The sequence below is a fragment of the Panthera tigris genome, chromosome E1 (assembly GCF_018350195.1).
Source record: "Panthera tigris isolate Pti1 chromosome E1, P.tigris_Pti1_mat1.1, whole genome shotgun sequence".
Lineage (NCBI taxonomy): Eukaryota > Metazoa > Chordata > Mammalia > Carnivora > Felidae > Panthera > Panthera tigris.
In genome coordinates, this window is record NC_056673.1 from 35,844,338 (window position 1) to 35,871,739 (window position 27,402).

A 27,402-nucleotide genomic window follows, 5' to 3' on the forward strand; every position below is an offset into this window, starting at 1 on the left:
GGAAAAAATGGCATAGTCAAAGATTTCGAGGTAGAAACAGTCAAGGTGTGTTTGAGAGAGGGCACAAGGATGTTAGACGGGAGAGGAGGCCCTTGGGAGCTAAAACTGAAAACGTCAGTTTGGCTCAAAACTTTTGGAATGCTCTGCTGAGGAGTGGTAGCTTATTCCAAGGCTTTAGAAACCAATAAAGATTTTGTAGCTGGGGAGTTACATGATCCACATTCTTTAGGAAACTGGGGTTTAGAAGATCTGTGTGTAATGTGGTTTGAAAGAGGGAGTCAGACAGACCGTTACAACCTGTGTACGAGGTGATTAGGGCCTGAACCGGGAGGTCGTGTTAGCAGTCGGAACAGAGAGGACAGGGCACTTGGTTAAACGAGCACTTGCCGGCTCGTGAGAGAGAGGAGTGAGGCGGAGGGAAGAGCCAAAAAGGAACACGAGGTTTGGAGCCTCGGTCAGAGGCTGCAGCTGATTCACTGGGACCTTCGGCGGACTTGACCGTAAAATAAAAACCAAGAGGCAATAGCGTCCTGGAATCGGGGTCAGACACGTAGCGTTGTGCTTTTCGAAACAGAAAACAAACGTGCCGCGTAGACTTGAGGACACGTGGTATTTGCTGACCTAGGACGGAGGGAGCACACCAGGAATGGAAGGAGGTAGGTTTTTATGTAACGGCTGAGAGCCGCGGTTCTCTCCCGACCGGCTTTTGTGCGGTGAAATGCTTCAGACCGTTGTGCCCGCGGTAACCCCACCACCGCCACGCTGACTGAACAAGAAGAGAATCCTGGTCCCCTCACAGGACACCAAGTTTTACGCAACGGTCTTTCCGTTGGACCCGTGTATGCAAAGTGACAGGCCCTGCTATGTCGTGTATCAGCCAGAGAATGCGCAGGAGGCCGTTTGAACGCCAGTCCCTACGGAAACCTCGGCTGTGGCCTTGAGCAGTGTAGGTCTGAAACCTTACCTGCAGCCAGATGTCCATAGTTCCACGTAAAGGCAAAAGAAGGTTGTGGTGTTACCGTTCTGTCCTTGAAAACTTTAAAAGCAAAACCCAGCAGCGGCTGCTGCCTAGAAGGTTGGATTCCAGTCTTGACCGAGCGGTGACCTTCCCAGGCAGTTGTTTTACTCCTATCACGTTTAATTTTTCCTTTATTTTTGATCATTGTGTGTGAACGTATTCGGGATTATAGTCTTATTAAGGCAGAAATACACCGTATTGCCCACATTATAGTTTTTAGAGATAACGAGTTTTGAGTTGGATAAAGAGAAAATGAAGTAGTGGTCCTAATGTGAAGGAATTTTCACACAATATTTTACTTTCTCTTTAATTCCGTAGATCAGAATGTCAATTTAGATTTAATTGTAGTTGTTGTTATATTTTTTCTACGTTGTCAGATTAGGGTTCTGTATGTTTCTAAGTTATGATCCTGGTTTTTGGTCTTTTTAAAAGGAGGTAAGGCTGCTTTTGAGTAAAGCCTTTTTATGTTACAGAAATTCTCCAATATAGGGACGCCTGAGTGGTTCAGTCCGTTGAGCATCCGACTTCGGCTCAGGTCATGATCTCACAGTTCGTGGGTTCAAGCCCCGCGTCGGGCTCTGTGCTGACAGCTCAGAGCCTGGAGTCTGCTTTGGATTCTGTGTCTCCCTCCCCTGCTCTCTCGCTCTCTCTCTCTCAAAAATAAATAAAAAATTAAAAAAAGAAACTCTCAAATATAAAAAAGAAAAAAGAGAGAAATGTGATAAATCTAATATGTCCATCTCCCAGCTTCAACAGTTATCTCTACATGGCCAATTTTGTTTCATGCATATATATATTTGCCCTCACTATACTCCCTTTTCCAGTTCCTTTGAAGCAACTCTAGGGGCATCTGGCTGACTCAGTTGGCAGAGCATCTAACTCTTGATCTCTAGTTTGTGAGTTCGAGCCCCATGTTGGGTACGGAGATTACTTTAAAAAAATTCTAGACATCATATCTTATTATTTATAAATCTAAGAATTCTTTCTGAAAAAGACAACTGCAATACCATTATTACATTTAAAAACTTTCTGAACATCATTAAGTATTCAATCGGCGTTTATATTTTTCAATGAACTCATAATTGTTTTTCCAATTTGTTTTTTCAACAGACATAGGCTAGAATGTTGAATTAGGGTCCAAAGAAGAGTGATTAGTTAATTATGTCTGTTAAGTCTCTTTAATCTATAGGTGTGATCCTTCCTTCCTTTCTTTTTTTTTTTTCTTTTTTTTTCTTTTTCTTTTTTTTTCTTTGCAGTTTTAGTTGAAGGATCTGGATCATTTGTTGTGTAGTTTCTCATAGTCTGGATTTTGCTAATTGCATCCATGTGGTGTCATTTAACATGTTCCCCAGTCCCTTTTACCTTTTATAAATTTGTTCTTAGATCTACAAGCTTTCTTTTTCCTTTTCTTTTTTTATTAAGAAATTTTTTCATGTTTCTTTACTTTTGAAGGAGAGAGAGAAGGAGTATGAGCAGGGGAGGGGCAGAGAGAGAGGGAGACACAGAATCTGAAGCAGGCTCCAGGCTCTGAGCCATCAGCACAGAGCCCAACGCGGGGCTCGAACTCATGGACCGCGAGATCATGACCTTAGCCGAAGTCGGACGCCCAACTGACTGAGCCACCCAGGCGCCCCTCACCTACCAGTTTTCAAAAGAATGAGTTGGTTCTCTTAGCAAGCTCTAAATGTGACTTTAAATGGATTTAAGCATATTTGATGTGTGTCAGTCCACTAATGTTGTCAATCCTCGTTGATACTGAATTGCCTCTGACTTTGTCCATTAGGTGCTTATCAGGCTGTCTCCTGAGTCTTTTGACCCAGCCCTGGTAGCCTTTGATAGTTTCCTTGCTTTTCATTATGACAAGAAGTTCCAGATTTATGCATTTCCTGTCCTCTTTCCTTTTAGTAGGAAATACCTCAAAACCACAGTGGCTTCTTAGTACTGAGTTCAACACAGGTTAGAATGTTGAAGTAGTGTTTCGAGAAGAACTGCCTGCCCTCAAGGGGTTTATAGTCTTTAAAGGTTTTTTTTTTTTTTTTTCATTTTACTTACTTGCATACATTTTTTGAGGTGATAAAATCAGATTTTGATTTCTTCTTACTTGATTAAAGCAAGTTGTGGATTTCATTGTATACCAGGTGAAATCATACAGCAAAGCGAGATGAATGTCTAAAACAAGTTACATTTTATCATTTAAGAAAATGCAAACTAAAAAGGAATGAAATGAATTTAAAAAGCGAAAACCTTGAAATGATCTACATTTTACAGACCTGTTGCCCTGTAGGAAGAATCGTTTTGTTTTTGCATAAATAGGCAACCGTATAATTTATTGGCCAGCCTGGGAGATGTGTGAGAGGGGCATTATTAACAATTACTTTGAGAGAAACAAGTAAACCAGGGCTTTGCCCAGCAAAGTAGAATATAAACAAATTGACAGTATCCATAAGCCTCCTGAGATCAGGGAACATACCTGTTATGTTCACAGTTATGTCTGTGGCACCTGACGCGTAGTTGGTGCTCAGTAAGTATTTGTTGACTGGTAGTAAAAGCCTGCTCATATTTGGAGGGGTGGTGTAGATTTTAAGTGTTTGTTAGGCTTAGTTAAATTATGATTGCGCCTTTTCCCCAACTTTCTCTCATTAACACTTGCATCTGAATGATCCGACACGTTGAATCTGAATGGGTGTGGTGAATTCATTCATTTATTTGTTAAAATTTTTTTTTAATGTGTGTGTATTTTTGAGAGAGAGAGCGAGAGCGGGGGAGACACAGAATCTGAAGCAGGCTCCAGGCTCCAAGCAGTCTGCACAGAGTCGGACTTGGAGCTCGAACTCACAAACCGTGAGCTCATGACCTGAGCCGAAGCCGGACGCTCAACAGACTGAGCCCCCCAGGAGCCCCAAATTCATTTATTTTTTTTTAAGTTTGGAACTAGTTGTTTTGTTTATTATAGAATTAATCCATGTTCATTATAAAAATATCAGAAAATCTAGATAATCTGCTTACCACCACCCCTCGCCTCTTAAAAAAAAAAAAAAAAGTCATCTGGCTTCTGGTTGGATTTTAAAGGGAGAAGAGAGCCTAGCAGTTATATATTCAACTAGTTCTTGCTCTTTCAGAATCCCTCGGACTCACCTTTTAGCCACTGGGCCTTAGTTTTTTCCATTTATGAGAGACGAGTAATTATCTGACAGGAACTTTGTCGAGGCTTAGATAAATGTGGTTTTTAGTGGGGAGGAGCTGAGGAAGGAGGGAGTGATTACTTGAACAACGTTTCTGTGATCAGAACTATCTTGGGTCTCTCTAGCCACATGTCTTAAAGATATTGCCAAAAGCAGTGCCAGAAAATTTGCATTGATGTGAACTTCTGTGAAAATTCTTTGATGGTGGTAAAGGAAGTCTATGTGCAAAGTCCACCTTACTAACTAAGATCTTTTCCTTCCACATAAACAGATGAAGGGGAATTACATGCAGTCCTGTGTCCTCAGGCCTCTGACTGGGCACCCTGCTCGGTCCCGTTGGCTTGGTTATCTTGACCACTCAAGACAAAAGTTATTTAAAAAAACCAAAGAAGCAGGCAAATACAGATTTATTCAGTTTTTTATTAACATCTATTTATAGTACACGTGTTGTGAAGAGCTGCGGTTTTCTTTAGGTTAAGAAACATTGTATAAAAAAAAAAAATCACTTGAATGTTCCCTCCACCTACTCATTTGTCTGCAAAGCCAGGAGTCTGTTCACTTCCTCTTGAGCTCTGGGCCTTTGCTCATAGGCTCATGTTTTTAAGACATTCCAGTGCAGTTAAAATATAAATCTCAAAAGTGTGTATTGTTACTAATTAATTTATTTTATACCTTAAAAGTAACTTCTCTGGAGCTCCAGAGCAAATCGTGTCTTAAAATAGGCTGTTCATTCAGAAACTTGGACATTTGGGATTTTTGTCCTCCTGAAACATGTGTAGTCATTACCAGTTCAATGTGGAGAATCCTATTCTGGGAAAAGGTAATTAAGACTTCCATGTGGAAAAATAACTTTTGTATTTGAACATCTCCCATCTGCTTTCCCTGCTCAGGTTGTTACTGACCAGTTGTTGGGCCAGGGAGCAAAGAGCTGAGAGCAATTTTGTGTGTTGCTGAGGGCTCCCCCCGCCAAGTAGATTGTTAAATTACTAGCTGTTCTATAGCTTAGCCTAGAGTTAAAATCTTAGTGTTATGTCACCAGTAACTAACAGAGGTTTGTCAATTTTGTGTGTGTGTGTGTGTGTGTGTGTGTGTGCGCGCGCGCGCACGCGCGCATAACGATTGGGTCTTTCTTTCCTTAACCTGAAGAGTTGAGATGTGTTGAAGCCTGAAGATGTGTTGAAAAAATTCCCCCTACACTTTACCTTTTATCTGGCATTTAATGAAAAAATCTTGCTCGAAAGTTGCAGGTCCCTTGAGGGCAGCAAACGCTATACTCAAAATGAAACTAGGTTACTGTTTCTGTAACATGCAGTGGTTTGTATCAAAAGCTGTTTTGGTCTTAACTTTGAGATTATCCCTTCTTCTTTGAAGTGGTCCTATTTTAACTTGGAGTGGTTTTAAATTTTCGAAATCTCCTGAAGTGAACATAAAAATGTTTTAATATTTTCTTATGTGGTTGTTGTACACAAGCTTATAGAAAGCTTATCTCGAGACGACGTATTTCTTCAGTAAGACCAAAAGAAAAAAAAAATACTTAGGATTTGAGAAAGGATGGCAGACGGACAGCGTTTTAGGTGGGTATTCCAAACGGGTTTTTGGTAGCTCTGTTACAGGTGTCCTTAGCTTTTAGCTGTCAGGACTTTCATGGTTTAGTATTTTGAGTTTGGGTTTCAGGGTGCGGACCGTCTTTATGGCGGGAACCAAGAGAACTGAGCACTTTTCATGTGCTGTTTACTCTTACTGCTTTTTATAAGGCGCCGTCTTTTTTCTTCTGTTGACACGTTCTGAAGGGAGGCGGAGCTCAGCGCTTGAGGCTTTATCCTATTTTTCTCCTGTGTCTAATGTTTGAAAGCTTAACGAACTAACCTCCCACTGTAATGAATTGCAAGATGGTTTCTTGTAATGGATCCTTTGCGGTGAGAGGTGTTCCTTCCCACTGGCGTTCGGACACAGTCAGGTCTCCCCCACCCTTAAAAACCCAACTCAGACCTTCTCCCCGGGCCCACTCCCACCCCCAGCTTCCGTTCCTCAGCCCCCATGCCCCTCGCATCACACCTTAGCCAGCTGGTTGAGGAGGCCCCACGGCCAGGGGGTGAGAGCTCCAGAACCCAGCCCAAGCCTCAGCCCTGAGCCAGTATACTCATTAACTCAACACTGCTGTTTGTCCAGGGAGGAGGGGGGAGGCTCGCGGAAGGACGGGGGGCCCTTTGGCTTAGGGAATGACTTCAGCCCCTAAATTTGGTGGTCAGTTTTCTCTCCTACTCCGTGCTTTAGCCGCACTGGATACAGCTGACCAGTCCTTTCTTGAGGAAAATGTGTTTATCTCGTGGCTTCGGTGCTCTGCACTTTTTAGTGTTTCCTTTCACCTCCGCGTGAGTTTTTCCTCCCCTCTTGGTTGGCTCTTTCTCCTCTGCCCCGAGGTGCCGCGGTGTTTTCTTTTCTCTGTTTATCCCGTCTTCCCAGCCCCCAAATTTAAATTCTTTCTGTGTGCTGATGTCTCCCAAATGTTCAGCCCCAGGCCTGACACCACCCCGCCCCCCACCGCCCATCCCCACACTCTTTTGGCCAGCTGGCCACTTGACTTGTGTCCTTAGTTGTCTCGTTTGCATCTTAAACATGACTGTGTCAGGTAGGGTGCTTTGGGTTTCAACTGATAGAAAATCTAATTCAAAGTGATTTTAAAATAGGGAAAATGCATCATTACAAGTAACAAGATGCCTCAGCCTCGGATCGGTTTAGGACTGTGGTTCAGAGACATCATCAAGGACCCACATTCTTTCCGTCTTTCTGCTCTGCCGTCTCGGAAATGTCTTTGTCCCTCATCCATCTCCCACCGTGGGTGCAAGATGGGCACCTCCGCTCCAGGCATCATATCCAGACAAGAGAACATCGAGCAAGGGGTGGTTAATACTTTCTTTCGCTTTTTAAGAGCTTGGCAGTCTTTCTCAGAAGCCGCCCAGCTGGCCCTTCACTCACAGCTCACTAATCAAAACTTGGCCATGGGCCTGCCCCTAAACCAGCCACTGGCAATGGGAATGTGGACATATAAGCAATTTTTGGACAAAATAGAATGAATAAGTATGTTAGAAGTGGTAGTGGTAGAGTATAGATACAGGGGAAGTGATGGGGCTGGGGAATTTCAGGAAGAGTAAGTGGTGTTTGAACCGAATACTAAAAAATTCGCAAGATTCGGTTGTTAGGGAGGGAGATAAGGCGCTCTTGGCTGAGGCGGCAGGATACACTGATGCCTGGCCTGGAGAAATTCTGCGATGCTCAGGGAACGTTGGACCCTGAAGCTGATGCATAGGTTTGTGGAGGGACGTGGAGGGAAGTGAGAGTCGCGCAGTAAGGTGAGGGGTCTGATCTGGAGGGAAGTTTGGACGTAATTTTTTGGCAGTGGTTGTCACCGTAAAAGAATTTTAGCGATATGCCACGAACGACTTCTCTAGTTACTGTGTGAGAGAGATGCCCTCTCTGAATTTGAGGCTGATGATCTTACTTACATTTTTTATTTTGCCTCTCCCACCTGTGTTTTCCTGTTAGCTGTAAAGGATGGACATTCACACTGTCTGAATCATCTTTGATCGTGTTCTTTCTTTATCCATCACGCCTGATCAGCATATTCTGTTGATTTCTCCCTTTTCAGCCCTCTCTGCCACCTTTGGTCATGCATGTATTTCCCAGCTCTGCAATCAGAACCCTCCGTGTTCTGTCCCTGCTCCTGTATTTATTAACCCCATCACTTCTTGGTTCCCAGCAAGACTCCTTTGGCTAGGTCTGTGTCTTCATCGCCTCTGGAATATACTGTTCTTATTCCTGATGGCAGCTTCACTTGCATAGCCCTCTCCTCCACCTGTCTTTTCATTTCCTCTCTGCCTTTTCATGCCCCTCCCATTTGTCAGGACCTGGCTCAGATCTCATGCTCTGCACAGGGCCCTCCATAGCCCATGCATTCTACATCTTTCTTGCCCTTTTAAATAATTGTATGGCACCTCTAAAAGAAATACCATCGGGACACCTGGGTGGCTCAGTCAGTTAAGCATCCGACTCTTGATTTGGGTTCAGGGTATGATCTCACGGTTTGTGGGTTCGAGCTCCACCCTGGGTTCTGTGCTGACGGCTCGGAGCCTGCTTGGGATTCTCTTTGTCTCCCTCTCTCCCTGCCCCCCCCCCCCACATGCTCATGTTCTCTCTCTCTATCTCAAAGTAAATAAACTCAAAAAAAGAAAATACCATTTGTTTTCTTTGGCAATTGTGACTTATTTTTTGTGTATAGTTCTTGCTCTCAAACAAATTTTAAGCTTGTGATGGTTAGGGCCAACACAGTAATTATTTGAAGGAATGAGTAAAAAATATATCTTCACCTTATATTAGGCTCTTCGCGCTTTGCATGTAGATGATAGTCACAGCTTGTAAACAGAGTAGAGTGAGAATTGCACAGAAAATGCTTAGTGTGTAAACCCTTTTGAACTATAAACGTCACCTTTTTAATCAGAAAAAAAATCAAAAAGCTATTTCTCTCTTTGGAGGAAAAAAAGGAGATCTGGGCACCTATAAATAAACCTGTGTTTGAGTAACAGTTGTAGTAAACAGAGTCCCATCTCTTCCAAGCCTGTGATATGCTGGGTACACTGTCTTGTGAAGATTCAAAACCATAACTCAGTGTGGCGAGGGTAGAAACCCGAATCGAACCCTAGTAATCCACTTCTCTGTGTTCAACCGTGCTTCCCCAGAGGGAGGGAAGATCTCTTGGGTCAGTGTGCCAGCCTCCAATGTAGAAACACCTCTACCAAGTCAAGTTGTACTGTCCTTTACCTCTGGAGTGGTTGGGCCCTTTTGCCTTTAATTTTGACATAGTCGTGGCATTGTTACCTGGTTTTGTTTCACTCAGCCTACAACTTACGTTGAAAAACAAACACCGGGGCGCCTGGGTGGCTCAGTCGGTTGAGGGTCCGACTTCAGCTCAGGTCACGATCTCACGGTTCGTGAGTTCGAGCCCCGCGTCAGACTCTGGGCTGACGGCTCAGAGCCTGGAGCCTGCTTCCGATTCTGTGTTTCCCTCTCTCTCTGCCCCTCCCCCATTCATGCTCTGTCTCTCTCTGTCTCAAAAATAAATAAACATTAAAGAAAAAAATTAAAAAAAAAGAAAAACAAATACCAACAAAAGGGACCATTAACATAAAGGAAAAAGGCTTCTGAATTTCTGAGGTATCTGAGGCTTCCTGGATTCCTTCCACAACCTGTTTGGCATACTGCCTTAAATGCTTTCTTACTAAGGCAGAGGACTGAATAGAATAATCCAAGGAAGGGTGTTAAGTGTGGTCGTGACTGTTTCCACACTGAGAAAGCGTGGTGGACCCAGTTTTGGAAAAACCTAACCTATACCACAGGCCAGCTTGTGGGCTTGATCTCATTTAGTATCATACTTATTTCAAGACCATAGATAATATATTCCCTTAACAGGTGTCCCCAACCTGAGATTCGTAAGCCAATTTTAACGTTCAAAACTCAAATGGAAATTACGGTAAAGCTGGACAGTCCGACCGAGAAATTATGATAGGCTCTTTTTTTATATTTGGTTGTTAAGACATTTTTTAAAAAGTACGATCTAAATGCAGATTCTGAGACACAATATTTAAAAAGCAGTGCTCTGTGGGAACGTGGCTGGGGAACGGGGGGTGGAGAGAGGAGCGTACGACAGCCCTTCATGTTCAAACGGTTGGGAGTGACGTGGCAGTGGGCGACCAGAGGAATTAGGCAAAAGAATGGAAACACGTGATCAACACAATGTGAGTGAATGTGAGTGTTGGAAGGGAATCCCTTATTTTCATGGTTGAGGAAACTGAGGGCTGGAAAGGCAGAGTAGCCTGCCCAGCGGTACGGAAGAACCCGGCAGAGCCCTGCCTTAATTTCCCCGGTCTCACTGCACTCTGCTGTCCGAGCCCGGCTCTTAGCTGATGGCCCAGCCACTCATCCAGCAGTGTCATTTTTATGTAAGCTGTCATAATTTTCAGGTAATCTTATTTTCTCAGACCACCTTTGGACTATTCGTGTCCAGGTAGCCTGTTTCATTTTATTTATTTTTATGGAGATAATAATTCGTCCACCATGTATAACTCGCCGTTTAAACATGTACGGTCTCAGTGGTTTCCGGTATATTCACAAGGTTGTGCAGCCGTCACTAGTATCGGACTCCCGAACATTTGCATCACCCGAAAAGAAACCTGGAACCCGTGCGCAGTCCTCCCTGCTCCTCCCTACCCCCAAGCTCCTGTCAGTCACTCATTTACTTTCCGTCTCCCTGGATTTGCTTACTCTGACCACTTCATGTAAACGGAATCCTATGGTGATTCCCTTTTGTGTGAGGCGTCTTTCGCTTAGCGTAACCTTTTCAGGATTCGTCCATGTTCCACTGTGTCTCAGTATTCCATTCCTTGCTTTGATAATAGTCCACCGTGCGGATGTGCATTTTCTTCGTGCATTCATCAGTTCATATATCTGTGGATGGTTTGCGCTTTGGGGCTACTCGGAGTAATGCCGTGAACATTTATGTGCAAGTTTTTATATGAACATTCATTTTCAGTTCTCTCGAGCATATACCTAAGAGTGAAATTGCCGGGTCATACGGTAACTCTGGTGTTCAGCTTTCTGAGGAACCGTCCAACTGTTTTCCAAAGTGGCTGCTGCACTTTGTATTCCCGTCAACAGCACATGAGGGTTCTTTTCACTCCACACCCTCACCGACCCTTGTTGCTGCCGGTGGGTTTTGGTTTTGTTTTTTGGTTTGTTTTTTTTTTTTTAGTTTTTTTGTTTGTTTGTTTTTGTTTGCTTTTTGCTTGTTTTTTAGGATTACAGATTTTATTCTAAATTTGCCACTTTGTAAATTTTTTGCATTTTCAAAGTTCATACAGTGCTACACATCTATATTATATTGTATTCTGTTATTATATTTAACACCAAAACATCATAGTTCTTGACTTTAGTCCTTTTGACAGGTGTGAGATGGGAGCTCATTGTAGTTTTGATTTGCCTTTTTCTGATGATGAGTATCTTTTCTTTCATGGGTCTGCTTAGCCCATTTCGTTTTTTGGTTTTTGTTGAGTTTATTTATTTATAACATTTTAGTCAGTTAACATACAGCGCAATATTGGTTTCAGGAGTAGAATTCAGTGGTTCATCACTTACATTCAAAACCCAGGGCTCATCACAACAGGTGCATCACCCGTCTAGGCCATCCCCCGCCCACCTCCCTCCATCAACCCGTAGTTTGTTCTCTGTCATTAAGAGTCTCTTGTGGTTTGTTTCCCTTCTCTCCCCACCCCCTTCCATATGTTCATTTGTTTTGTTTCTTAAATTCCACGTATGAGTGAAATCCTATAGTATTTTTCTTTCTGATTGACTTATTTCACTTAGCATAATACATTCTAGCTCCATCCACATCATTGCAAATGGTAAGGTTTCATTTTTCTTGATAGCTAATATTCCATTGTGTGTGTGGGGGGGTCTGTGTGTGTGTGTGTGTGTGTGTGTGTATAATATATATATATATATATTATATATATATACCACATTCTTTATCCATTCATCAGTCGATGGACATTTGAACTCTATCCATAGTTTGGTTATTGTTGATAATTAGCCCATTTCGTTTTTGAACCTTACTTTCCCTTCCCTATCTTTTGCATTTTTTTTCATCTTCATTACCTCATGTTCACTATGGAAAAATGTGTGCAACAAACTCTAAAATTACATAAATCTCTACTCTGTCACCTATAGTTTATAACTTCTTTGAGAAAGAGTTTCTCAACTGAGAAGGAGAAAGGAGCCAGCACTGAAAGCCCCCCATGTACTGGGAACTTTGCCTGTGTTACCAGATTATGTAGGTGTAGGCGCTCTTATTCTAGTCTTACGGGGGGATGCAGTGAGATTGAGTGACATCAGTTGCCTCGTCCAAAGTCACATGCCTGGTTAAGTAGTATATCGGTGTTCATACAAGATCTTTTATTCTATACTTAATGATGTCACTCATCAGTGTTCTTTCGTTCAGCTGTTAATTCGCTTCTGATCGTGGATACACTGTAGAGATGGAGAGAAAGGGTAGGAAGAGGAGAAAACATTAATTTATAAGCCTCACTACATATATGTTACAAAATCAGGAAAAGTAAAATCTGCTTATGATACGAGGTCTCTGCTTGGGGGTTTTGGACCTCTGAGGGTTCCGTGGATGGGTTTCTGGAAATGGGCAAACTCCTTGAAATGGCATGTGAAATTTTGTGTGTTCATTTTTCTCGGGGAGAAGATTTTTAATTTTCCAAAGATTCTCAGAAGTGTAAAAATTGCTGTGCCAACTAGAGCAACATACAGACCTTATGGGAGGGAAAAAGCAGGCAGTGTGAGAGCAGTTGTCTCTTCCCATTGGCCATGTTTTGGGTATGTTAGGGTTGGGTTAAACCTTCCCATCTGTCATCAGATATCTTTGTGTGAGACTGTTTATACCTGTTGGTTTAAGACTATTTCAGTTCAACTTTTTTTCCAAGTGTTAACTTTTTGAAGTGTGAACAGTTAATGAGAAAACAGTTAAGAGTCATTTGTCTTTTGGTAAATTCCAGCATTTCCTTGTTTACACGTCTGGAATATCTGCGATTTTTATTTCTGTGAAATATAGGAATGTAATGAGGGCCTTTCTCCATTATTTTCATTTTCTGAGTGAGTTTTTCATTCAAGTTCACAATGGTCTAGTCAGTTGACATACGTCTAAGCCTCTCATAATGGCTTACATTACAGGCAGCCACAGTGAGAACAAGAAAGATTTATAAGACCTTCTAAGTCTCTGAATTTTATATTGATCAGTGTACCGGGGCAACTGCGTGATTCAGTCAGTTAAGCGTCCAACTGTTGATTTTGGCTCAGGTAATCATCTCACAGTTCATGAGATTGAGCCCCGTGTAGGGCTCTCGGATGACAGCACAGAACCCGCTTAGGATTCTCTCCCCCTCTCTCTCTGCACCACCCCCTCAAAAATGAGAGAAATAAACTTTTAAAAAAATGATCAGGTCCTCACACAGATGGCCATTTTGAAAATGGACCAGTGCATTAAGTAGCTTCCTTCCATAAAGCAATTTGGGTCAAGGCTAGCCTGAGACTTTCCAAGATTCTGTATCTCGTGGATACGTTCTGGTTGTTTTTAAGGGCACAGAATTTTACTTGAGTATTCCTGCAGCCGGGACTTGGTCGGGTTTTAACGGAAGAGATAGCAGGAATACAAAAACTCTTACTCTTCTTTTTGAAAGAGCTCCTTCGTGGGGCACCTGGGTGGCTCAGTCGGTTAAGCGTCAGACTTCGGGTCAGGTCATGATCTCACGGTTTGTGGGTTCGAGTCCTGCGTCGGGCTCTGTGCTGACAGCTCAGAACCTGGAGCCTGTTTCAGATTCTGTGTCTCCCTCTCTCTGCCCCTCCCCCGCCCCGACCCCCACTCACACTCTGTCTCTCTCTCCTTCAAAAATAAATAAACTTTAAAAATTTTTTTAAAAAGAGCTCCTTCGTTTAAATTATATTCTCCTGTCTGTAGATGATGTTTGGGAGTTGAATAATGGAAAGATGTTTTGAATATAACTGTGATCATCCAGGCCCTACAGCGTAGCCTGCTTAGTATTTGATTTCTCCTTTGGCCCTCAGGGGTTATTGGTAAAAGTTAAGGTTGCCTAAGCCACCGTGATGAGTAATGCACGTAATGCACGTTAGTTTTTATTGTCTTGGATGGAAATGTGGAGACTGTGGATGTTTCGAAGGTAATTAGGGAGTCCCTTAGGAGGAGTACCTCCTCTTTGTCCTCTTTTTCCTAGCTTCTCCTGTGTGTTATTGAGGAAGCACAGTGGCAGTCTCATTTAAATGTAGGTGTAAAAAACTTCAGTGAAGTTTTATTTTTTGCAAAAGCTTTGTCTACAACTAAAGGTGACAAGCATTTCTCAATTCCGTTTCTTACGGACAACGGATTAGACGGACTGCTTAAAAAAGAATTGACATATGAAATCTTATTAGGTGAGATTACATTAAAATTAGTTGTAGGGACACCTGGGCGGCTCAGTTAAGCGTCTGACCCTTGGTTTCGGCTCAGGTCATAGTCTCACGGTTCGTGAGTTCAAACCTCCACCTCAGGCTCTGCTCTGACAGTGGGGAGCCTGCTTGGGATTCGCTGTCTCTCTCTCTCTCTCTCTCCATGTCTCTCTCTGCCCTTTCTCTGTTCGCTCTCACGTGTTCTCTCTCAAAATAAATGAACAGTAAAAAAATTTTAAATTAGTTGTATTTTTCACCTATATGAAATACAGGCATCTGAGAACACTTTATAATATTGATCTAAAATATGGCCCAGTAATCTATGTCATTTGAGGTTTTGCTTATTGTAAAGCTGATTTTTACATGTTGTGTCGGTAGCTTTTCTAGTGCGTCCCAGGTTTGTTCTGTGCCTACCCTTGGAAATGAAGGACATTTACAACGTGCTACTGATCTTGTGACTCAGAACGTTTTTTACTGTCAGTTTTGTATCTGTAACTCCCACTTTACACACCCAAGTTTAAAGTCTACAGATTTCTTAAGGTTTCATCTGCTGAAAACTTAACAGTATTGTTGCGAGAGAACGAACTGAACCACATTAAATTTTTACCTTGTCAGATTGGTCCCTGTGGAACACCCAGTGCAGGCGAGGCGTGCTGAGACCTGAGATGTGTCCCTGGGAAGTGACCCAACACTCGGGGCCTCGGGCAGGGAGGTGGGCATTCACTAGCGAAGGTTCACACTTGGACCCTTGAATAACATTTTATTTCTTTTACTTTGTCTCATTAGAGACTTTTTTGTTGTTGTTCAAGGCCTAGATACATCTTTTGGAATAATTGTCATAGCGCAACGAGAGGCCGTTGGTAAACGGGACTAGGAGTTAGAACACCAGAACTCCAGCCCTTGTTCCATCACGTATCCGGCAACCATAATGGGAAAGTTATCAAACTGAGCCTCAGCTGTGAAATAGGAACTTGCAGTCCAAGCCACTGCAGGGCAACGCTGCTTAACTAAGACAAACAAAACCCTATGTGGTTTCATTCCTGTCTTTTTCATGTGAGTTTCTTGCCTGTAACTTTGCCTACTTCCCTTCTCCATCTCTCTGACTTCTGCTTGTCCTTCAGAACCAGCTCCAGCTTTATCTCATCTCTGAAACTTCCCCTAACAGGTGACCCCCCCCCCTTTACACCAGTCAGTCACCTCCTTTTCCTGCACTGCCTCTGTACATTATAGGTATAGGTGAGTGTGTTTATTCAGGAAACACTTATAATAGTGCTTACTGTGGCTAAGTCCTCTCGTAAGCGTTTATATTTATTAACTCATTTAATCCCAGTAACATACCATGAGGTACACACAATAATTGTCTTCATTCTGCAGATGCAAAAACTGAGGCATAGAGAGGTTAAGTAATTTGACCAAAGCCACTTAGCTCTGGAATGTGTCAGGGCCAGATTTCTAATGCCTCGGAGTTTGTGCTCTTAACCACTGGGCTGTGCTGTCTTTTGCAATTGTCCTTATCACGCTGTACTGCGATGACTGGTTTTCACGTCCATCTCCCTGGTTAGACCTTTGCACACCTTGACGGCTCCAACGCCTGCAGCGCCTAACACATAGTAGGCACTTAATAAATGTGTAGCAAATGTATGATAAATATGCTATGTGCACATTGTAAAACATCGTATAAATGCAAATTATCACCACTCCCGTATGCGTTTTGTAAATCAGGGAGTAGACCTTACCGAGCTTTCCAGGTTTGCAGCTTGTTCTTGGTTCCCACTTTACAGGTCGACAGACTGAGGTACATAGACTGATCAAGTTTTAGACAGTACCAAAACTTGGGTTAAAAATGAACTGTAGTTATTGGTCCCATCATCAACCCTGTTGGGTCACGCATTCTTTGCCATAATAGTATAGCTTGTTTTGTATAAAATAACAAGATCAGAGAGGTCTCAATGACTCTTACCGCACTTGTTAAAATTACTTGGCAATTTAGGATCTGAAGTAGTCAGACTTCCAGTGTCCACCACAGGTATCTTGAAAGTTGTCTTACTCTTAGAGATTATTTTTAAGAAAAAAACAAGGACAGGAGCACCTGGCTGGCTCAGTCAGTTAAGTGTCTGACTCTTGATTTCGGCTCAGGTCACGATCTCACAGTTTGTGAGATCGAGCCTCACGTCAGGCTCTGTGCTGACAGTGTGGAGGCAGCTTGGGATGGCCTCTCTCCCTCTCTGTCTCTGCCCACCCCCCCTTCTCTCTCTCAAAAAGTAAATAAACATTAAAAAGAAAGAAAAAGACAAGGACTTGGTGAGATTTCTTTCATTTCAGACGAGTAGAACCTACTGTATTAAAAAAAAAATCAGCTTTTAGTGTGGACATGAATTTTAAACTCTACTTAATTACCAGGTAGAGAGATTAAATAATTATTTCATAAGGAACACATTCTTGTAAAACAGTATTTTGAATTGCAGTTCAGATATTTAAATTTTTATTTTTGTCAATACTGATAATTAGTATAAGGCGGTTTTTGCTTTTATTTTATCCTAATTCCAGGTATTATCTTTCCTACTTTTATTTTTTTCTACTTCAGCTTTTTAACTTTTTTTAAAACTTACTCTATCTTGCTTAACTGTGTATTGTTTTGTTATATGTAATATATAATAGAATATGCATATATATACCTGCCATTCAAACTTTTCCGAAATATATTATCCTTCACAGACTTTTCCAGTTTCTCCAACTTGGAGAAATCTTTCTCTCTTCTAAACTTTCAGATTTCTGCTTTTTTTTTTTTTTTTAACTCCAGTGTATATAGTAGTTGTTAAATAATTACTTGACTGTCCAGAGACTTCGAGATTAGTTGTTACTTGGCAAATGCATCACTAGCATACTTTCCTAATAAGAAAGAAGTGAATGGCCTTCTGCAAAAGCCACAGAGCTTTGAATAAAGTATCAGACAGTTATTGTCACAGACCCAGTTGTCATCCTGTCCCTTCTTCCTGGTGGACCTTTATTTGTTTGTTTGTTTGTTTGTTTGTTTGTTTGTTTGGAAGGATTTTGCCAATACACATTTCTCTTTCCCTCCTTGTTCCTTTCCATTTCTTGGTTGTTGTGGTCTTGGCCTTCTCCTCAATCGGTGTAGGTTCTGGAAACCTCCATCCAGCGGGACCACGGTTGGGCACCAGGTAGTTTGGCCTTGGAAACAGGCTGGAGGAAGCGGTTCCGCAAGAGGAGTCAGGGCGGGTGGCAGAGTGATACGCTTTACAAAGTTGCCCTTTCAACTTGCAGCGACTCGCCCCAAGTACACGTGAGGAGGATGTATAGTTGCGTATTTTAATAGGAAAAAAAAAAAAAACCTGTTGGGTTTGTCAAAAATTAACTATTAAAACTTTTCAGGGGACAAAGTGGTTTTTCTTTTAAAACTACATGTAAATACTCTCGAAGACTACGTAAGTGTGTTTTGTAATCCACTTGGGGGGAACATGGCATTGAGAAGCGTGCATGCTGGAAGTTGTACTTTGCTGTTTATAATAGGCTATCGCGTTCTCTAGTTTTTCTTTTAAAATTGTGTTTTCTTCCCAGTGGCTGGTCAAGCTCATAGAGTGCCAGGACTGCTTGCTTCTCAGTTTGTTTACCCCTTAGCGTACGTACCACATTTTTGCCCAAGTTGTGTACGTTAATTATGGCAGGACACGAAGGAATGACCTGCTTTAGTTTGGAATCTAAGAAGCAGTAGAAAACGATGTCTAAGAACTTGTGTTGTTGTAACACCAAAGAGAGATGAACTTAAACGGCTTTAAATATCAATGAGAGTTACTTCTTCGTTGCTGTTTCTGTCTACTTTCAGGTTCTTAGAGCTCCGTGTATTCACCTCGAGACCCTTCTAAAAAATGAAGCTAAGATGATTTGTAATAAGTGAGTTAGAACTGAGGATACACAGTAAGAGTTGGATAACGAAACATGGAATGTTCCGTTTCCCTCGTGTGCTTCTGGTCTTGCAAAGGTTACTCAGTTGTGCTCTCAGGACATAGTTTAAGTCTTCTGGAAAGAGAATAAAGGAAGATTATTACCAAAATTGAGTGAAGGGTAAAGGTGCCAAAATCAAATGAAGCAAGTAAAATGCGGGCAGAGAGCCCGTGTGTGTTTCAAAGCGGACAGTTACACTGCATCTTCCGATGCGACCGTGTGGTTTGTTGATGTTTCTGTGAGTGTCCCTGATTTTACGTAATAGTGGTGAGATGCCCCTCTCAGGTTCACGTGGGAAGGCGTTTATGCGTGTGTCATTTAAAATAGAATAAAGCGCTCTAACTAATTTTTTTTTTTAAAGAAAGAATAGTCTCATTTTCTAACCTACTAAGGAAAGAATTCCCCTGTGTATTAAGCCCTTTGTCTTTCGGATTTAACTTTTCACTTAGTAATTCTACTGTCTGTGCTGTCTAGCTGAGGACTGAGATAGCTGATCCGTGTGATATGTATAAGCGTACATATAAAGAACTACATTAGCTAGGTTATGCTGCCATAACAGATCACTGCCCACCCTTGGCTGAAATCAGTGAAGGGCTTCGCTCTCGCTGCGTGGCCATGGTAAATGAGCAGGGAAGCTCCGCTCACATCACTCAGGGATGCAGATTGATGGAGCAACCATCTTCTTGTACATTACTGGTCACCATGCCTAAGAGGGAAAAGCGGTCTGGAGGGCCTCTTCTTGGCAATGAACTACAGTAGCTCAGAAGTGATGCACAGGTCTTATTTCACACGATGCCCACAACTAGTCAGGTAGTCCCCGCATGGCTATGGTAGGGGCAGGAATTCAGCCCTGCCAGGGAGCCAGCTGAAAATACTTCATAAACAGCACCATGCTTTTGCTCATCAGATACTGTCTGGTCTCTCTCATAGGCAAATACACTCACTTCCTCTGCAAGGTAGGGAACCCCAAGGTCTAGCCAGTCATGGTGATGCGGTTTTGAAGTGGTGGGGGGGAGTTCTGGGGCCAATGGCCAAGAAAGAATTCTTGGTGCAAAAAAGGTGATTGACTTGTTAAAGTGCGGGGAGAGGACCCGCGGGCAGGAAGAGCTGCACTGGGTTGTGAGGAGTGGATTATATACTAGGGAGTTGGGGGGTGGGTGGGTAAGGAAGAATGGACATTTCCAAAAGGACTTTTATTGGCCAAAGAGGACTCATAAGATACTGGAGGCCTTGCTATTGTTGAGCTAAAGTTCTTTTTCCCTCCAGCAAAGCACTAACACTAAGACCGTAGGGGCTTCCTAGAGGACTATTATTCTCTGTATTTGCCTCAAGTATTTGTCAGTGGGCTGCAGGTTATAAAGAATTTTATCTACATTTTCTTCTTGCCGTTGTGCCCCGCATCACTGTGGAGGGGAGTGCCACACTCTAGGGCTCCAGGAAATTGAGTCTGTGCGTTTCTGGAGGCTAGGCTATTGATAAGATTGCCTTTCTTGCAATTTGCTGAGACATTTGTAAACTGATGGAGACTCACGTCCTGCATGACTGTGATCTCTATCAGTTAACCATTTGTTTTTCCCTTTCCTTTGTTCCGGGGCAGCCAGGAGTGCCTGAGGAATGTCACACGTATCCCATGGGGAGAAGGGGGGGAGCACTTGGGGAGGGAGGGCTGCAGGGTGTTAGCTTGTGCTTTGTCCTGAGCTTGCCTTTGGCCCCCTCGTCAAGGGCATCAAGCTTCAAGTCCAGGACCTCAGAGTGACTCAAGGGTATGATGATTGGTGGTCTCTTTGTGAGGAGATGACGCACAGTAGTCTCTACATTGGATCTAGATGTTGCCTTTCTTGATCTAGAGACTTGTGTGAAAGAAACTGACAGATGGTCACTGCCCCGACATACAAAGTGCAGCCATGACTATCTACTGGTCTCCCATTTGAAAGGGGGCAAGAATAGAACTGTAGCAGTCAGTGCACTATAGCAGATTCTAAAATCTCGGAGCAGTCATGGAGCGGGCCTCCTCCGGATGGGAGAATGTTCTTGAATAGACTCTGATTGGCTCCTTAGGAGTAACTCGAAGGTCTGTTTTCTCCTTGCTCCCTCGCTTCATCCTCTTTTTTTTTTTTAATTGTTAATTTTTATTTTTTTACATTTTGTTTATCTTTGAGAGAGAGGGAGAAGGAGACACAGAATCCAAAGCTGGCTCCAGGCTCTGAGCTGTTAGCACAGAGCCTGACGCAGGGCTCGAACCCACAAACCTGAGATCATGACCTGAGCTGAAGTCGGATGCTTAATCGACCGGGCCACCCAGGTGCCCCTTCTTTTCCTGTAGTCTTCTTAATTGTGTGTGGAGTGGACTCATGAAGAAGATGCCCCCTTAGGGGAATGATCAGCTTTCTTGGCCTGCCTCCTCCCATAGACGCCTGAGGACCCAGAGAGCATTTTAAGTCTTGAACAGTCATGGTCTCTTTTAATCCAGTCTGGAGGTTCTTTTGGCTGTATAACTCTTAAAAACTTAATTGGCTTTTTTAAAAAAGTTTATTTCCAGTCAGCCCTGTGGGCCTTAGCCACATCCACAGTTCTTTTCTAATCCTACTTAAATTTGCTACAGAGCTCTGTCTTATTGATCCCATACTTCTTCCTGGACTTAATTTTGAGGATAGGTATTTCTGCTATAATGCCATATATGTCTTCCTGGATTTTGCAGAATCATACATTAAAATGAATGAGGCTTATGGGAGAAATCAGTTCGGGGCAGACCACTCAAAATCTGTGAAACACTGTAACCGGTGTACCAATAAAAACAATAATTAAATGTATTATAATAAATATATTAAAAGATATGTTCCAAATGTAACTATACTAAATCGCCATAGGCATGTGCATCCAGCATCAGTCAGTCGAACCTCTACAAGACTTAATCCCCTGGGTAGTGGTTTCTTCCCCAGAGACTGGGGTCTTGAAGACATTCGCTTACGGTAGAGACCAGTTTCATTACAATTAAAATTTTGGTGTATGAGATGGGGTAGGCTTTGGCGCTCCAAAAAAAAAAAATTTTGTAACCCGGGAGGGGAACACATGCCTCAACTTGACGAGACATAAAGTGGAAAGTGTGGTGGTTCATGAAGCAGCTGAACCAGCCGCTCCTAGCATTCAAGGAAGGCACGGAAGTCGGATGCTCAGCTTTTTTCTTAAGGTCTTCGTAGGTTGCTAAGGCTCTGTCTTTAATTGTGAGAAAGCTTTCTCTTGATCACTTGAAACAGGAACTCGCAGGGGAACATCTCATAGAAACCAGCAGAAGAACCTGGGTGTTACACTGACATCATTTCCCCCATTTACTAATAGCATTTCAACTGATTCGCATTAGAGAACTAGGCTTTGTAGCTACGTACCCTAAGAAACTGCTTTCCTCATTAGTCTCTTTTTTTTTTTTTTTGCTGGGCCCCGCCTTAATCCAGTGGGAGGTTTTATCAGTAAGTAGTTCTTGATCCCGCCTCAGGACTGAATTCTAATCAGCGTCTGTGGCTCGAAGACTTTCCCTGTTTTTATTAAGCATCTGCTTCTTCTAACCTATAAACCGCTGGCTTTCTGGACTCCTTTAATCCTGACTGCAAACCGATCAATGCTTTTCTGCGTTCATCCTTTTCATGTCATGATTTGTCACGGACAGCCGATAGTAAGCAGCACACTCTCTGGACAGTCCCATTCTCCTGGTGGAGCGGTGAGTGCTCTCTCTTCGGAGACAAATCGGTGATAAGCCTCACCAGTAATTTCACCACTGCGTAATAAGAGTTGCTGTCCTTGTCGCCTCCCATAACCTCCCGTGCCCCCTTTCACCCGCTCCTGAGCCTTTGCCCTACGTGTTCGTTTTTATGGATGAGGCAGTACCCCGCTTGCGGATTCCGTCTGTAGCAGCTAGGCCAGGCCAGATGATGCGTGCAATAGTACTAAACAACACAAGATCTCAGAGGTCTTAAAAACCCACCCTGTGTAAAAGTAAATAAAAAATGAAAGTAAAATCCCCTGCGCCGCGCCTATCCTGTAGGTCATTCTAGTCACTCGGGGTCCCAGGTTGATACCAGTGATGGCAGTTGCCATCTTGAAGGTTGGTGGTCCCTGAGGCAGAGAGAAAAGGGGTGTGTGTGGGGGGGGGGGGGATGTCTCATTGGTCAGAAAATGCCCCATCCTGCATGTCACCTGTGCTCACGATGTGCGGTCCAGAAGTAGTCACAGTACCGCACCCACCGACAGGGGAGGGGGGGGCGGTTAGAACACGTGGTCCTGCCACACGCCTCCAAGGTTGAGGACCCACAGGTCTTTGGGAAGAACACATTAACGATGACCGCAGAGGATTTCCCCGCAATTATTGTTCTTTGTCTTCCCGGTTTTTGTTCAATTCTTAGCGTTTGCTGGTTAACTGAATTTTACTGTCTCTCCTCCCTTGCTAAATTTGAGATAATTAGCATAAGTTTAACGTGATTTGTAGTAGCTTACATTATTTCCCTGGGTCAGAAGTTTTGGCACATGCAAAATAAAGCTAAGTAGAATTAAAAGCTACTGGGATCTTCCTGCTTACCTTATGAGGTATGAAATTTTGAAATGGGCAAAAGGTACGCGGTTTTATAGGGACAACTGAGTTGAAATTATTTTGGAGCGTCATTTGTCCATGAGCCGTGGGGTCAGGCAGGCCTGGGTCAAACACTGCTTCTCTAATGTAATGGGTATGTGATCTTAGATTACTTAGCCTCTCACAGGCATAACTTCCTCATTTATAACTATAAAAACGTACAAATATATCTGTTCAGATGTCAAGTAAAACATTAGTGGTGTTTATCGCCAGGCGTTTCTGAAATTCCACTGAAATGAAAGTAAAATCACTTTTTTTAAAAGAATACTTCCATAAGGTCAAAGAAGACAGAAGATAGTCACAGAAGAATGACAGTAGTAGTTATGAGCCGCATATTATAGTCGTAATAACGTAAGAACAAATACTGATTTAACAAGCGGTGATCCAACTATTATTGATTGGGAAGATGGAGGGAAGGTTGGGAGCAATAAGGTAAGAAAACTATAGTGAGAGACAAATAGTAATGTCTCAAACTGAAAAAAATCAAAGAAATAGAAATCCAGTCATATTTACAAATACGGAAGCACATCCTGGGGGGAGGAGGGGCTAATGAAGTAGTTGAATGGTTTCGTCTGTGGGGGATGGGTTTCAGAGAGGACAGAGTAGGCAGAGGGCTGCTCTTTCCGTCATAAACCTTGCCATGTATTTGACTTGGGCAGCTGTGCGTGCTTTTCCTTTTTTAGTGATTTGATTTAAAAAAAAAAAAAAATTAAAAGCGAGTTTCAAAACCAGCCCCAAAGTCTTGTGGTGGCTTTCAAATAGAAATAATAACAAGCACCTTTACCTGCCGGCGCACAGAGGAGGCGAGGCGTTCAGCAAAGGCTAGTTTCCTTCCTTGTGTCGACTGGACAGGGTATGTGTTTGCAGTAATATTCATGATTCAGAGATTAGGTGGTTGACTAAACAGCAATGTGAGGTATGTCACAAAGCAAATTCTGTGCCCTTCTAATTTTTTTTTTTTTTTAATGGACGGTTTTATTTTTCTTGGAACCATATCAACCTGATGGTTACTGTTTCTTAGAATTTAGACCTCCGTGCAACTGACACAGGAAAAATTACCCAGCTCTTGAGCGCATCTAGTCCGTTCACCTAGAGGAGACTTAAAAATACGTAGCGACTTGGAAGTGGCTCCAGCAAACCTGAATCCAGTAACGTCTGTGCCTAGATTAGGCCGTATTGAAGGCCGAGGACATTTTCTGTCTCTTCTGGAGTTATGTCACTTAGCTGTTCTATCCTCCTAGCTCACTGCCAGCTTTGTTCTTTGAGCCCTCGCCGTGGTGGATGGTGGTGACCGAGGTTGTAAAGAAAGCCAGCCAGCATAAAGCTCTTGTGTGTTTCGCGTATGACACGTATTCTATAACAAGACTAAACGCCCTGTGGACAGAGACCGTATGTTCTGCCGTACCGTTATGTGCCGTAGCACCTAGCATAATGAACGCCATGCAAGCGTAGACACCCAGTTCGTCGTCCAACGTATACCCAACACCTACTAAGCGCCGGGCCCTGTGCGAAGCTCTAAAAATATCTCCGTGTACCGGACAGATGATGCCTCCCGCTGTCGTGGACTTTCCACTCTGACAAAATACGTGTCGGATTTAGTAAACCAGTAGCCCAGTAAAATAATGGCGCACGCGGAACCACTTAAGCAGGGTAAAGAATTGTATATATAAAGAGTCTAATCCTTTTCAGCTGTGTTTGTGGTATGATGTAAGCTCATGCTGTAAGAAGGAAATAGTGGTATCTGACCTTTTTTCCTCTTTGCTTTTCTTTGTAGATAAGATGCGCCAAGTCACTTGCAGCTGTCTGCAGAAGAAAATCCCTAGTGCTCTGCTCTTGCCATAATACCAAACCTTTCGACTTCTGCTTTGGTGCTGCGACACTGGAAGAATTGCACACGGGTCCCAGGAATACCCTTTTGCCATTTGAGTGGTTCTTCGTGGATGGAAAATTATTTGAGGCTTAACAGTTACCCTGTTTGAGCGCTCTCTCTCTCTCTAGTCTGAACTGCGTAATAAATCGGGCCACGTACCCATGAGCCACACAGCCAGTTCTGGTCAGGAGCTGGCTGAAAACTGTGCTGCGCGTGTAGCAGGAATGGCACAAGAAGAGAGCCGTCGTGGTCAAGCGCCATCTACCTTCTATCACGGTGCCAACCAAGAACTTGACCTGTCCACCAAAGTGTACAAAAGGGAAACAGGAAGTCCTTATTCTGTGTTAGTGGACACCAAGATGAGCAAACCACATCTCCACGAAACAGAGGAACAGCCGTATTTCAGGGAGACAAGGGCAGTGTCTGACGTGCATGCTGTTAAAGAAGACCGGGAGAATTCTGATGACACAGACGAGGAGGAGGAGGAGGAGGAGGAAGTCTCTTACAAAAGGGAGCAGATCATAGTGGAGGTAAACCTTAATAATCAAACATTAAATGTGTCTAAAGGGGAAAAGGGTGTCTCTTCCCAGTCCAAAGAGACTCCTGTTCTGAAGACAAGCAGTGAGGAGGAAGAGGAAGAGAGTGAGGAGGAGGCCACCGATGACAGCAATGACTACGGAGAGAACGGAAGGCAGAAGAAGAAGGAGAAGACGGTGGAGAAGGCCAGCGTCACACAAAGGAGAACCAGGAGGGCCAGCTCCGTGGCCGCAGCTACCGCTTCCCCGACCCCCAGGACTACCAGAGGGCGTAGGAAGAGTGGAGAGCCACCTAAGCGGAAGAAGCGGGCCGCGAGGGAGCCCAAAGCCCCAGTCCAGAAAGCTAAGTGCGAGGAGAAAGAGACTCTGACCTGTGAGAAGTGCCCCAGGGTGTTTAATACTCGCTGGTACCTGGAGAAGCACATGAACGTTACTCATAGGCGCATGCAGATCTGTGATAAGTGTGGCAAGAAGTTTGTCCTGGAAAGTGAGCTGTCCCTTCACCAGCAAACAGACTGTGAAAAAAATATTCAGGTAGGTTTCATCACCGAGAGGGCAAACCTTTCAGGATACAACCTGGCTGTTCAGACTCACCTGGTATCTGCCCAAGAGAATAAATACAGTAGAGGCTGAAGGGACAGTGGTCACCGATTTCTCTTTTTAAAAGCTCCTTCCTGCTTTGGTCTTTTCAAAACCCAGGCTTAACGTTTTCTTTCAAAAGCATTGCATTTAACTGACGCTGGACTAGTGGGAAGCCAGGTACGTGGAAGGGGGATCTGTTGTAGGTGATTGCCCAGGAGGTAGAGTCAACACCGACTTGGCACTGAGATTCGCTGTTGTAAGACATACGTAATGTGTCATTCGTTCTGGCATCTTCTCGGTCAAGGTGGGAGACACTGAGTCAAGGTCAGGAATAGAGAGAGGTCCCCTTCTGGGTTTGAAAGGATGCCAGATTCTAGTGCAGCTGATGGGGACAAAAGCCGTAATGACTCAGACCGGTGAAAATGGAAGATCTCCAGGAGTGAGTTTGCTTTTACCAGTGGAGAGATGACAACATTAAATTTATCAAGAGGCTGAGCCCATGGGAATATGCAAACTTTAAACAGAGGCTGAGCTGGTTGAAAGTGTCGCCCGCCTGGCCGTAGGGTTACATAATGCTCCCGTACGGTATCATTAAGGTAACAGAGTGTGGTATCCAAACCAGGCTGGTGTCTTGAAAGGACGGTATTGTGACAGGTTAAGAGGTATGCTGATTATATTATGTTGAGCCGTATATTGGTTTGTACATGTGAATGCATATCGATGAATATTCATAAAAGGTAAGTCTGTTAACGTCTCCGCAAGATATGTAAAATACACATAAGTGCTGTGCTGCATTCAAGCTAAACTTCTTTTGAAAAGTGAAATTGTTCTGTTTTGGTTTGTTTCTTGGAGCGTGCTTGATCTGGAGCCCTCCTTCGTCTTCACTTTCCCGCTTGCTTTTGATCAACAGTTGAGATCATTGCTTTACTCTCAACAGGTTTTTAAAATATAAGTTACATTTGCTAGACATTCACTGCTTTTGATTCGTCGGCTGTGACGTCACCTGTTTCGCGCTTGCGCTTGGTAATGAAAGAAGGCTGAGTGGTGGCGCCCCTGCCCTCCCGTAGCTACCGTTGCCGTTGCCCTTGCTGGGTTGTCAACTGGTTCAGACCAAAAGGGAGCGCGACGCGATGCTGCACCCTAGGGGTCGGACTTCGGCTCTGTGATGACCCTTGCTGAAAGGTGTATCTTGATGTTTATGCAGTTGTGGTTTTTTTGTCGCTACTCAAATTTTCTCTACGAAGTTACAGAAAGAAAGCATTTAGTACATCCTCCTTCTGTGACTTTCCTCGCTGTTGCTGACCATAAGGCATTTAAACTTGTGTTCAGGTTTTCTGGAATCCGCCGGAAGAGTTCTATTCACATTCCTGAAGGACACTGCTTCGTTCATACGTGTAGATCCTAATAATCCTGGCGACCCAGGAAGAAGTAAAAATCGAAACCCTGCCCTGCATGATGGCTTGGGGGTGGGGGGGGTCTGCCCTTTTCTCAAGCAGGTCCAAGCACAGGCTTATTTTTTACACTCAGAGTTCTTGTTTCCCGAAGTGATCGTGATGCTCAAGATCTTCATTTACAGTGAATAA

The 27,402-nt window shown here is 43.4% G+C and overlaps 1 protein-coding gene across 1 annotated transcript in view; it reads left to right on the forward strand.

Annotated features, from left to right (window-relative positions):
- ZNF652 (zinc finger protein 652) overlaps positions 1–27,402 on the forward strand; it is a 52,771-nt gene that overhangs the window by 13,569 nt on the left and 11,800 nt on the right. The window contains exon 2 of the mRNA XM_042965774.1: positions 24,606–25,771. Coding sequence (XP_042821708.1) covers positions 24,863–25,771 — 909 coding nt within the window. The 5' untranslated portion in view covers positions 24,606–24,862. The remainder of the gene's footprint in view (positions 1–24,605; positions 25,772–27,402) is intronic.